The 13,910-nt window shown below is 39.2% G+C and overlaps 1 protein-coding gene across 1 annotated transcript in view; it reads left to right on the forward strand.

Moving 5' to 3' along the window:
* The window catches only part of stk32a (serine/threonine kinase 32A), a 62,901-nt gene that overhangs the window by 421 nt on the left and 48,570 nt on the right, over positions 1 to 13,910 (forward strand). Inside the window, exons 2-3 of the mRNA XM_030746540.1 lie at positions 4,040 to 4,095; positions 5,703 to 5,854. Of these exons, the coding sequence (XP_030602400.1) occupies positions 4,040 to 4,095; positions 5,703 to 5,854 (208 nt within the window). The remainder of the gene's footprint in view (positions 1 to 4,039; positions 4,096 to 5,702; positions 5,855 to 13,910) is intronic.

Below are 13,910 nucleotides of genomic sequence, written 5' to 3' on the forward strand. Positions count from 1 at the left end.
AAGAGGAATAAACAACTGTTTGGCTTTGATATGACCACAGCTGTGTATATTGTATATTGTATCAGGTAGTGATGCAGACACAGCGAAGATAAAAACAAAAGTTGTTTACTGAACCTCAAAGAGTTTCACTAAAACTCATCTGTGCTGTTTTATTTAATTCTTCAGTCTTTAACTTTTGATAGGACCAGTACTTTAACTCAGGAAGCTCCCGGTTTGAATACATTTTCTTTTTCTTTGTGTCCCGAGTGGATAATACATTGTGATGTTATTGATCTGAGTCAGTCTCTGAAATGAATTCCACTCTGGCTGCACCCCAAGGCCTTCAAAAAAGTCTGTGTTACATGAGTCAGTAATTTAGTCAGAAGTGGAGTGGGTTTTCTAGTTTTTTCTTACTTTAGAGCTTTTCCAGTGTATCCGGTTTATTAGGTGATGTGACACAATTGTGTCTATTTATAGAGCTGCTGACTGAAGATGCATTTCACCCAAGGTTTAAAGCAGGGCTACTCAGCTAATTATCATTAGAATTTTATAAACTTAGGTATCACGTGACAAACCAGAGTTAGATTTTTCACCCTGGCACGCACACTCTAATGAAATCTGTTGTTTTCTTTGTCTCAATGGAAGCAACCGCTATCAAAGATCAAGTCCATATTCATTTTTAATCTCGCTGCTTAGTCATCTCGTGTGCCATTCTGAAAGTAACAGCGCTCCTCTGAACTCGAGTTAATGCCATAGTACACTTTCTCCGACACTTCTCTCTCTCTCACAAATACAGCGTGGGTGATTTCACAGAGGGTGGGGGAATAATAAACATGGAGACATGTTCTGAATACAAAAAAACAAACAAAACAAAAAAAACCAACAATGGATGAAATGCCTGTCAGTGGCAGAAAGGGTTCCCCCTTTTTTTAGGAACCAAAGATGTCCCTTACTTTACTCTTATTGCTCCACAATGGAGCATGACTATTTCGTCCCCTCACTTCTCTATACTGTATACAGTAGCTTCCTAAGATAACTGGTGCCCAGTGCATAATTAGGAAACCGAGGGGGATATTAAAGAAGGTGAGAGAGGATGAAAAAGATTACTGGAGGAAGGGAGAGAGAAGTAAAAGACTGAAGCGCTACATACAACCATGCAAGAGAACACAGCTTTGTTTTTGCATGGCTTAGTGACAGGGTGAGCGTTCTTTCCAATATTATTGCATCTCCTAACCTGCCAAGAATCTCCACTTCTAATATTTTCTTTTGACAAGTTGTGTTGGTCTGCATGTTGAGTGTGCATAATGCACCCACTCCTTTGAGTAGCAATAAAGATGCAAATTGAGTTGTCACTTTATGCTTCAGGAGCATCAGAGGCCACTGAAAGGTGATACTGGACACAGTGATTAGGCTTGTTTCTAAAGTCATATTTCAAAATCTCAGACTATCATTTTTACAATTGATTTTTTTTTTTTTTTAAAGTGTTGATTCTCCATATATTACACATGGAGTGCCTGTATATATAAAGTTAAGTGATTTACTAAGAGTCTGGGAACTCATCACCTATTCTGCTGATAGCCTTAAGGGATAACAACCAATATTTGGGAGCTTCCAGTACTGCCAGCAATTATCAGGTCCTGTTCTGTTGTCACTGTTTACAAATGCGGCTAAATTTAATTAAATAAAGCTATAAAAAATCTAAATTGTTTTTCGATAACAGCTGATGATTTCAATAGTGGATTTCAGCAGATGCAATCTGGCGTTTGCTCACGGTTCGCAAACTAAAGCCTGCTCAAACAAGACGGTCAGTCAGTCACTGGTCAGTTCAGCTTCCATTTATCTACAGGTTATTTATATTCACATGCAGAGATTTATAGAGATTAGTAACTGACACAAATTATTGTGAGATTGTGTACTTAGTCAAAATATCCTGTACAAATATAGCTACATTTCAATTTGTGCCATTTTCATATACAGCACGGTTATTTTTTTTTTTGCTGTCCATTTATTTGTGGAATAAAGTGACGGATGCATATTTTATAGCTTATACTCAACCCACATTAGTTGATTTACACAGAGGGGTGTGCATGAAGGTGAACTCTGTCAAGACATGTTTATCTCCACGGGGAATGATGGGTGTACTTCATGTGTCCCTCATGTGACACGTGCGCGTACCACCTTGTGCAACCAGGAGACTCTACTATCGACAAGCTCTGTTTACCGGGACAGACCAGTGGGTTCTATTTCAGTTGTCAGAGCAACTGTTCTAGAAAAGGATGCAATTTGAAATGTTCCCAGGTTAGCCTGGACACACTCAGACTGAGTAAGAAAGAATACATAGCACTCATACTGAGAGTGTGAGAGACTGCGTGAGGCTCAAACTGACCAAGTGTGATTATTTCAATCCAAACTGATTAGCACGCGTCCATCAGATTCAAATTGACTAGCAGATGAGTTCCCTGGTCACATGATTTCCTCAGCTGATTTAAGTCATGGAAATGCTGTCAATGTGTCAATTCCATTCATGTACAGACTCGGATCATTACATTCTCTCTTACTCATGTGTCCATCACATTAAACCCTTCAAAGTACTGCTAGTAAATTATGAGTCTCCACCTTGCTCTCTCCCCCCTTTTTCTGTGTCTGCCTTTATCTCTCGTGCCCACTCTTTCTCTCTCTGTGGTTTGTCTGCTTCCAACCACGATCACAGCTGTCTTTCTAAAAAAAAAAACAAACCAAAAAAATCCATCAGCTCAGCAGAAAAATGACCCTGTTTACTAAAAGTGTCTCTATGTTGAGTTTATCTGTAAATCGGCGCATACATGTATGTAAGTGCATTACAGTGCAGACCTCATATGGACCATCAGAGTAGGTTGTGTAAACACTCCAGCGCAGATAGTGTGAGACGGGGATGTGCCAGATATACGTGACTAACAGAGCATAACATTAACTGTCACATCCAATACATCTAGTGACTGCAGGCAGAGTGGGTATGTGTGCAGACGGTGTACTGCTGCAAAAGAGACAGGTAATATTTTAGGTCAGCATTATATGTAAAAAAAAAAAAAAAGTATGTTTTTGATAATGATTGTGAGTACATGTGCGTGTGCGTCTGTGTGTGTGTGTGTGTGTGAGACCGCACTCGCGCGGAGACAGATGAGTGGAAAGAGTGGGCAGCAGCTGTTCCGTCCTCAGGGAAACAGCAGAGAGGGAAAACCTTCTGTCCTGGTTGTCATGACAGCAAGACACAAACAGCCCCATCCGGTTCCAATTGGCGATAAATGTTGCTGATAAATGGAGAGTGAGATAGGGAGTTAAGCTGTGGTTCAGGTTGTGTCTGTCTGTGTGTGTGTGTGCGAGTGGGACACAAGGAGTGAGAGAAGGACGCAAAAGCTGGCAGCAAAAAAAAAAAAAGGAGAGCTAAAGAAATGCTTAGGATGTTTGAAATGGCTGTTTAGGAACAGACAGCATGTAAGACATCCTCGTGGATGAAGGTTATTTCATTTCTCTGTCACATAATGCCTGTGACTTCTGGTTGCCCCAGAGACCTCCATCTGCTTCGGCACGACTGGTGTATTGTTCTAAAATGAGCTCAAAGCAAACCTCTCAGTTAACCTACTGTAACGGGTGTGACACATGCAGCTTTTTGCATTTATAATGCTTCAGTGACCTAGTTTTAAGAGATGCACACTTGTAATTTAACTTCTTAAAGGTTTGTATCTCCCTGCAAGTTATTTTCAGATAGTTCATTTTTACTCCTCCGGGAGCAAATTCATGAAGCTGAAATCCACAAATACATAATTTAAGGACATAAACCTTATGTTGGGTGGTGGTCTAATAAATTTGTTAAGCAATGAGGATATAATATCAGTGCCCCTGACATATTTTCATAGTGAATGAGTAACAATAATACATCAAATAACAATTCTACAATCCTGTCCTATCTGTCCCAACTCTATAAATTTATGTACTTGTAATATTTTAGGTCTGAATTTCTGTCTTGGTTTTGTGCTTATTCTAACAAACAGTTATTTTTTTTGTCTTCTTGCTTACCCCACAGTTAATTTTGACCATTTCCAGATCTTAAGGGCAATAGGAAAAGGGAGCTTCGGAAAGGTATGTTTTTAATTTCATTTTTTTAATATATGGCTAGAAGGGAATATAATAGACATACCCATGTTTCTCAAAGATTAGCTGGAAATAGCCGAAAAAAACTTGTTAATCCCCAAAGAAGAACATGATATAATCCAACATACAGAACAAAAAGAAGGTTAAGTTAAAATAATACTAGACTGTTGCTAGAGTGTTGACTAGAGTACTAGATCGTTGCTTAAGAGGCTGCCTGGCCAATAATTTCACAAAAAACAGCAACAACAAATACCATAATTCAACCATAAAATTAGCCACTTTAAATTATTTTTAGAAAGTTGGTCAGAAAACATGATAAAATAGTTTTTAATTATAAAACTAAATCTGCGTCCAGTATGACAGGACACACTCATATCTCTCAGGTTGTTCCTAAGTTCCATGTGATCCTCAAGCTGCAGCTACTGATTAGTGTCATGGCTTATTAATTTGCTAATTTTCTACATTATTCACTGTGAAATTAAAGGCCATTATAATTCCCTAAAGCCAAAGTAGATAGATGTTTTTCGACCATTGTTTCATTGTTTATCATCAGATTGAGTGCTAAAATCTGCACAGTGCAGAAGCTGAAATGAGCAACATTTGATGTTTTTCTTGCAAACTGAAATAATAATTGATTCTCAATATGACCCCCAGTCATTGAAAAAAAAAAAACAATTGTTTGAGTCCTGTGTGATTTAATTTCCTGTAAACAAAGAACACAGCGTGTTGTTACAAATAAAACCACACCCCAAGACATGATGAGACTTTAAGTCTTGATTTGCTTGACTACAACCAGCAGCACCGTCTTAAGCCTTCCGGCTTGTAGTAATTTACATCAGCACCTACAGTACACGTAAGCACAAACGCATGCATGCACACAACACAGACCAACACAGCATCGACACTGTCCAGCGACAGATAAGCAGTCTAATCACGGTAGATGGCAAGCTGTTCAATGGGAGGAGTGATGTGATCAGGATTTGGCTGATTAACTGTGCCAGCTGGTCTGCAGAGCACTCTCTTAACGGCAATCACTGACTTATTGACGCTTGTAGCTCAGACAAGCATGACTACAAAAAGGATATTGTTATTACAACTCTGCATCTTAACATATATGGATGTGTTTATGTCATATGCACTCTGTATGCTTTTAATACACAACAGCAGCTTGTCATATTGCACCAGGTGTTATGTTCTGCTTTTCTTTTTGCTGGATCATATAAGTAACACTATTTATTCGAGAAAACTGACTGCATTCCCTACTGACCTACACTAGCAATTCTAATGAGTGCTAACTTGATGTTTCCCAACTCTAAATATGCTGGAGTTAAAAGTTAAAAATCTTAAGCAGGGATTAAATTCTTGATCACAGGATTAAAGACAAATCTTTTCCTTCTAAACTTTCCTTCCAGCCTTTTTCAGTATTTCTGGTTATTGCACGGGTGTTGCTCTACCTCTTCATTTTGTCACAAGTTTTAGATAAATATGGAAGAACGATGAAAAACAAAACGGTATTGTAAATTTGTCAGTCTGTGGACACAACGCTGCACCGCAGTGAATAATTTATCTTGTCACATGTGATCTTGTCACTAAAGGTCTGCATTGTACAGAAGAAAGACACCAAGAAGATGTACGCCATGAAGTACATGAACAAGCTAAAATGTGTGGAGCGCAATGAAGTGAGGAATGTCCTGAAAGAGCTGCAGATCATGCAGAACCTTGAACATCCCTTCTTGGTCAACTTTTGGTAAGCCATCAAGATAATAACTTAAAAAAAAAAAAAAACAAGACTTGGCTGCACAAGTTTGAAATTATTCTGGATTTTCTCTAATCCACACAGGGTCAAAAATATACATATAGGCTCAAATATATCCATGCACTCACTTCAGTCTTTTAATAATTGGTGCTGAAGGTGCTTCAAGGTTCTAGTGTCTTATTAACATCTTGGTAGTGACCATAATTGACTACAACTGGTAGTTTCTCTTTGCCACCATAAAAGATTTGTTTCACAGCACTCATTAGACTCACTTCAGAATAATAAGAACAGAACAATAAGAAAGTCCAAGGAGCTCAGTGAACAGTATGTGGTTCAGGTGCAACTTGCTAAGGACATTTTATCAGTAGGGGTGTTTGTATATTTGAGTTTGTATGTGTACTTTTGACCCTGTGTGGATTAGAGAAACTCCCAAAATAAATGCAAACCTTTAAAAAGCAAATTTTGCTTTTTAAAGTCATTAAAGATGTATGCTGTACAATCAGTTCACCCTGGAAAAATGAAAGGAATCATTAAAAGCCCCAAATTACCATGAAATTCATGGTAATGATGAGTGTATGTAAACTTCTGACCACAACTGTATTCAGATGTGTGGTTGCATCTCTCTGTCAGTCTGTCTGTGTGTCTGATAGAGGATTGCTCATTCATTCATACATGAATGAGCAATCTTCCCTGTGTCATTTCTGTCAGAGAGTTTGGGGCTCTGACAGAAATGTGTTTTCTACTTTTTGAATTCAGACGCAGAGCGTATTGAATTTAGCGCTAAGTGACTTTAGCCGAATACTCCTCAATTCATTAAATATGCACACAAAGGGCCACTGTGAAATTATGAATGCGCTCCATTTCAGCAGTTGATCTCAAAGGCTTATGTTTTACACTTGTTAGTGCTATCAGCCATAAATGCCCTTTCACTACTTTAATAGTGCCTTTTTTCTCACCCATTTGTTTTATATGGGGATTGGATCCTATTAAATCAGTAAATGCACAAACACAAAGAAAGAGCATCAGAAACAAAAACAAAAACCTTTTACACAGTCTTTGAGTGAGTCTGCAGATTCCTCCAGAAAGCTGTTGACCACTGAAGAACACTCGTGAGGCTCCATCCATGTCAGCACACCCTTTGAAGTCGCTAAAAGGAAAAAGTTGTTTGCTTATGTGGGCATGAATCCCCTCTCTTGGCAGCTTCCCATTTGCCTCACCACATCTGGGTTTGAGGAAGTCTTTTACTCAACGCTGTACGAGCTCATTCAAACTGGGAGTGCTAATCCAAGATGACTCATCAGGTGCTTTTAAGCAATCATTCATCATAATTTGAAAGCTAGAGTTTATTGAACACCAAGAATCGTACTTAAGATGCCTGATAAGTATAGCTTGTTAAGTTTTCGTCTGAAAGGCATCATTAATTCTTGATAAGCACTCCCACTCTGCAACGTTTGAAAGGAAGCCACCCTGGTTTTCTGTCAAGCAGGGAAGCAGAAAAATGTCTGTCCAAAGACGAAGAAAAGCAGCCGCAACCCATGCAGTCCGCTTTTTAAAAATTGAAACGTGTTTATTTATTCATTTCTCTTACAATAATAATGATGATGATGATTATTTTTTTCTTATATAGTTCTTTGATTTTGAGGCTGTTTCCACAGTAGGTATGTCCTTTAAAAACCAAAACAAAAAAGGTGAAAATCTGAACACTTAAATGAGGTATGAGGCATTTTGTTTTCTCTAGCCTTTGTTTATTGTATCACATTTATGTGCACAAAATGAATACTTATCTTTTCAATTATATATGTAATGGAAACAGAACAACGTCCTGAGTGAAGGGAGAGAAGGACAACAAGAGTGCAGTGCAGTCTGTGCAGTGTACAGACTCATCAGACAAACAATACCAGTGCTTGCTTTCTTGCTTGATTGCATGCTGTGTTGGACAAAAAAAAATTGGAAGTTAATGCTGTTGGCAGTGCAAGCCCCCCCCCCGGGTGGGGGTGATATCCTCTTGAGATGTGCTTGGGTCAGCGCTATGCCCACTCTCTCCCACTCTCTCCCTCTCTCTCTCTCTCTCTCCCTTTCTATGTTGAGTTGGCATAAGTTATGATTGTCCTGAGGTAAGCGCTCAAGGTCAGAGAGAGGGAGAGATTACCTGCAAGCATATGAACTGCACTGAGCCGGTTAGATGCAGAACAGTGCCCATTGGCTGTCCTCTCTTCTTCCTCTTCTGTCCTCTTTTCAGTCATGTCTTACGTGTCTTCCCTCACCTCTCCTATTTCACTCCTTCACCACCTGCTATACTTCCCTTTTCGCTCCTCTTGCTGCCACTGCACTTGCTACTGGGCATTACCTCAGATGTCTGGAAACCGGGCAACCAAACAGCAATTCATTTGAGAGACAGGAGCAAAAACAAAGCTATTTGACTTCTACTAAATTCATTTTCTATCCATGTTAATGAAAGGTAAAGCAGCCAATTTTGCATGCAAGTCTTACTTTGTGTGGGAGCCTTTGTATGGCACTACACAGCTTTGACATAAAGGCAAGATTCAGCTTTTGGTCTTTCTGCCTGTTCAACTGTGGATTTTGCAGTTGATTTGCTTGTTGATGGAGGAAATAACACAGAGGGGGAACCTTCTGGAGCTACTTGGGTGGGTTAGCGGATTGGAAATGTTGAGCGCAGGTTGTGTTCTCACGTTCTATGTGAGTGACACTAGCTTCAAGCAGAGGAATGCAGTCATGCAGTAATATTTACCCACGTTGCAAAAATCTAATTTGACAAGTTGTTGACTTACTTTTGTACTCCAGAAGTGTCCATAATGACATCTAGGGATGTGCCAATTTGCTGCTCTATACTTGTATAAATTTTTACATTTCATAAAAATGCCAAACCATGTCACTGTCATTGGTATAGTAATGCCATGCATTTACCTGAGACAAGTCCAGGCATGTCTGAGAGCAGGAGTGGCCTCTGATGATGATTTAGTACCTAAAAAGGGAGCTACTTCAGCAACCTCCAACAAAGAACAGAACTTTGCAAAATATGCAGGAAAATTGTTGCAGCTAAATCTGGAAATAACAAACTTGTTTCACCACTTGAGGCAAAAACATACCATTGAGTACAATCAGGCTATGAAGGAGGGGATACCAGCAGCTGGTGATGTGCAACCCAAATGTAAACAAATGACTCCACGGAGCTTCGCTGGAGCGCTCACTAGTTGCACACAATATGACAGGAAGAGCAAACAGTGGATGGAAAGTACTGTTGTGGTTACAGGGTGGAAAAGCAGGGCTTTAAGCAGCTGGTTATAAAGCTCAACCCAAGATACAACATCCCAGGTAGAAAATATTTTCCAGATTTATTATGTGGCAATATCGCGCAGACTCCTGAAGAGTTACAAGATTAAGTTACTTTAGTTATTGTTAAGTGTTAGTTATGTTTTACGCTTACTTAAAATTTCCAGGGAAAACAATACCTAGGCTGATTTTATGCTTACATTATACTGTGTCACTGGATATAACGCTGCTGTTGCTGCTGGCACCTTGTTAGGAAGTCTGTCATCAGTGACAGTAGCTCATTGGAAACGGATAGAAAGTGCCCTTCATTTACTTACACTTACTTACGCCTGCAAGCTGCCAGCATCTATGAAATGTTCATTATTTTTTTCTGTGTCGCCATAAATATCATCATTGTAAATTTTTTTGAAATGCTGTGATATAAGTATATTTTGAGGCTATATCACCCACCTCTAACATACCAATTTTTTAAAAAAAATAGTTGCATAACTATCAAAGGCAAAGAAAGAAGTACAATAACAAAAGTCTGAGACATTGTGAAGTAAAGCTTCATTTGCTTTAGGGAGTCCCTCTTTTGCATTATGTAATCTTACTAATGCACTACATTTGTGTGCAGAAAAAGGCATCATTCATCATTTCCCATTAATGTACATCTTTGTTCTCAGAATCTATGATGCCCCCCCCCCCCCCCCCCCCCCCCCCACACACACACACACACACACAAAGGGGAAAAAGGAGCAGTATTTGTCTAAGAATCCTCACATAAAAGGCTCAGTAAACCAGACACATTGTGTTCTGCTGGAACTAAGGTCTACTTAGGAATAGGCTACATTTTAGAAGATTGGTGTAACCAAAGAAAAGCTCAGATCCAGATTCAAATATCACAAATAATGTAATAAGGTCTTCTTGTACTTCGGGTACAAACAGTATCTGCGAAATGTGTGTATGAAATCCTCGATTTACTTTTAACACTGCAGGCACTGCAGAATGCTTGAAGGCAACATGTCAGCATGTCAAGTACTTGGTCCCCAGTCAAGGTGACCTGATTAAGAAAATATGATAATCAAATACTGTTACTGCTTCTTGGAAGAAACAAGCACATGAGTGGGAAAACCTGCTGAATCAAAAGCAGAAAGTAATGGATTTAAATATTTTCATTTGCCAAATTATTGGAGTACTTGGATCTCTCTTTGCTTGTTAGGTTTGAGTGTATTAGTGAGGGCAAGAATTTGCTATGCGCTTCTTTTTTTGTATGTGCTGAAGGAGCATTAGACACAGACTGATGGAAGCTGTCAATCACAGGGAGGTGTTGGAAGATTGGGTGGGAGGAAGGTCGGAGGGCTGTCGGCATCGATCCAACATGTCACAGTCTGAGCGGTTGACTGGCGCTGCCCATTTCAGCAAGGTGTGGTGGTCAGATTAGTTGTGGGTGCATGTGTGTAGTATTTATGTCTGGTCACTATAATTGCGTTACTCTGTGGTGAACAACAAAGTCCTGATTAGAATAGAATAGAACTTTAGAATAGAATAGAAATTAGGCATTAGGCATTTTATCATTGAGAGTCACTGGTGTGGTTGTTATGGTGTGGGCATAGTAGATAAATGTTAATGACCAAAAATCACTCAACAGTTTAGAGGGAGTTTTAGTTCATTAACTTCAGAGAAGGTGTGTGGAAGATGGATTACAGCAAAGAAGAAAAGTCCATCGTAAGTACTTCAATATTAAATTTAGTGTAAGGAATACAAGTGAGGCAATATAACTAAGAGGACTGGCTATATTATTTTCCTTTTATTATATAAGTATATAGATGAGAATAGAAGCGAGGTTTGTGCTTCATTCAGTACCAGCTAGATATTCAATTCAGTTTTATTTATATAGCTCTGATTCTGTCCCTAAAATCATCTCAGGGCACTTTATATTGTGAGAAAATATAATGCCCTTTGGAAACTGCAGCATATTCAGTATTATTTCATTAACTGTGTAGTCTTGCATTTCATAATTGTTACCTTTGACATAAAGGGAGTCTTTTTCTAAGGACATGTTACCATTCGCCTGTGAGCCCCTGTGGTTTCTTCCATTACTGAAGTGGCCCGGGGTGTCTTTGCTTCTAAAAGCTCCATGGCGGATGCTCTCCCATTAGACCGACTGCCTGGAAGCCACCAAGAGGTCACATTGAAATGCATGTGTGGCAGAGCAGAGATGGGCACGGAAAGAAAGAATAAGATGGAGGTGGAGAGGGGGCAAGACAAGCTGAGGGAACGGAGAGAGCAAGCACGCCACAGAGAGACCAGGCTTGATGCCAGGAAGGCTAATGGAAAGTTTTTCACAGTTTCAGTGTGCACAGGTGCTAATCTGCAGCATTACGGCTGTTTGCATCTCTCAGCCCAAAATTCTGGTTGAGGCATCAACACCTTCATTTGCTTATGGATGCTTGTTCTTTCTGCAGGTGCAGAGACAAACGGGGGCAACACTCCATTACTGTTTGGCTGATTATTTTCCATTTCATGCTTATACAGCTTTCCATCTTTATGCTGGCATGTTGTTTATGTTATCTATTAGTAACAAGGATCAGGAAACTTTATCTATCTAGCCACTGTTAATCAAAGTTACTAAAAGGTGTGTTCAAAAATGAAAACACAAACTACATCTGTGATTGTACTCACTCTTTTAAAAAAAAACTTGTCATTTAGAAGGTGAGTTCTTTAAGTTGTTAGGAATGTTTTTCATTTACATACAATGATCAGCACCTATGCACAGTTTTAATATGAGACGGCCTCAACAGTAACTCAAATAGCTTCAGTGACCCAAAGTGTACCTGTGGCAAACAGCGTAATCAGTGCCATTTCTAATTCATCTTGACAGCAGTGGCAGCAGGTCGCTAAAGACTTCATTCATATTCAGCTGCCTTCCAAGTACCAGCTCCCCATGGTCAGAGAGCGAGTGAGCACATTCAGAAGCACTGTTTCATTTTTTTTAAAGAAGCAGTGCTGAAAGAGCAGAGATTATAGAGTTGTATTAGCACTAAGCCAGTCAGTTCCAGAGAGATGTTGTTTATTAGCAACTACTATGAAATATCTAATATACTATGCACAGATAAGTCTGTGTGACATTACTGTCTTGTGTTTTGGTCATGTGAAAGATTTTGCCAAGTCAGTCACTCCTCCTATTCTTGAAGGACAGAACCACCCACCCCACCCCCATCCCCCCAACAATAATGGCTAAGCCCTTTCAGTTTTTACCACCTTGTCTCTTTGATGGAAATCCTAGTGGGACAGGAAAACCTGGAAACCTTAGCCAAGCATGAGAGTTGGTTTTCTACTCGATTAAACTGGTTTCACAAAGGGCTCGGGTGTGATATTGATTGACTTGATGGCCTTGCTTCCCTGCAGCCAACTCAACAAAGTTATGAATTCATCAAGTAGTTGAAGAAGCAATACATTGAATTTTCATATTAATACCTATTTTGACTTATTCCAACAATTAATATTCTACTAAACAACTTTAAAAAAAAACTCTTGTACTGTATTTGCTTTTTTTTTGCCAAGTGACAAGTAGCTTTCAGAAAATTAAACTCCTGTAATGCAAGTGAAGTGAGAACACCATCAGCACTTATATCAGCACTTACACTCACTTTATTAGGTACACCTTGATACCAGGTTGGACCCCCTTTTACCTAAGGTGATGGAAACATTCCTCAGAGGTTTTGGTCCATATTGGCACGCTGCTGCAGATTTGTTGGCTCCACATCCATAATGCAAACCTCCCATTACACCACATCACAAAGGTGTTCTGCCAGATAGAGATCTGGTGACTGTGGAGGCCATTTGAGTGCAGCAAACTCATTGTCATGTTCAGTAAAGCAGTTTGAGATGATTTGAGCTTTGTGATATGGCACATTATCCTGTTAGAAGATGCATGCTTTCGTGTTGTGTTTATGCCAGATTCTGTCTCCACCATCCAAATGTCACAGCAGAAATTAAGACTCATCTATTTGAGTTATTGTTGCCTTCCTATCACTCTGGCCATTCTCCTCTGACCTCTGGCACCAATAAGGCATTTTCACCCAGAGAACTGCCACTCACTGGATATTTTCTCTCTCTTTTTGACCATTCTCTGTAAAAGCCACAGATGGTTTTGCGTGAAAATCCCAGTAGATCAGCAGTTCCTGAAATACTCAGACCAGCCCATCTGGCACCAACAGCCATGCCACATTCAAAGTCACTTAAATCACTTTTCTTCTCTTTTCTGATGCTCAGTTTGAACTTCTGCACATCATCTTGGCCATGTCTACATGCCTAAATACATTGGGTTGATGCAGTGTGATATGTAATTGATTAATTAATTAAAAGCATTATGAATTAAAGGTAAAAAATAGGGATGTCCAATATTTGTGAGTTTTTTTTTTTAAGTTGCCAGTCTCAGTCTATTAAAATATGCCCAAATCAACATGCATAGAAATCACTAGGATCTGCTCAGGATATCTCCACATGACATCAAATAAATAATGAAATTGTTAAATAACTAGTAGTAATGGATACATTGGCAACAAAACTAATTTAATTAAGATGTAAAGATCACTTCAACTGACACTACTGGAGAGCAAAGTGTTTAAAAAGTCACTGAACTCAGCACATTAGAAGAAATCATCTTATTGTATACTTTATGTACATACTGAATTCAATAAACAAACTGCTGTTTTCCCAAAAGAAGAAACTCTTTCTCTTGTTTTGTGGCCAAGAAAAAGAGCGATTAATG

The sequence above is a fragment of the Archocentrus centrarchus genome, chromosome 14, assembly GCF_007364275.1.
Source record: "Archocentrus centrarchus isolate MPI-CPG fArcCen1 chromosome 14, fArcCen1, whole genome shotgun sequence".
NCBI classification, from domain to species: domain Eukaryota; kingdom Metazoa; phylum Chordata; class Actinopteri; order Cichliformes; family Cichlidae; genus Archocentrus; species Archocentrus centrarchus.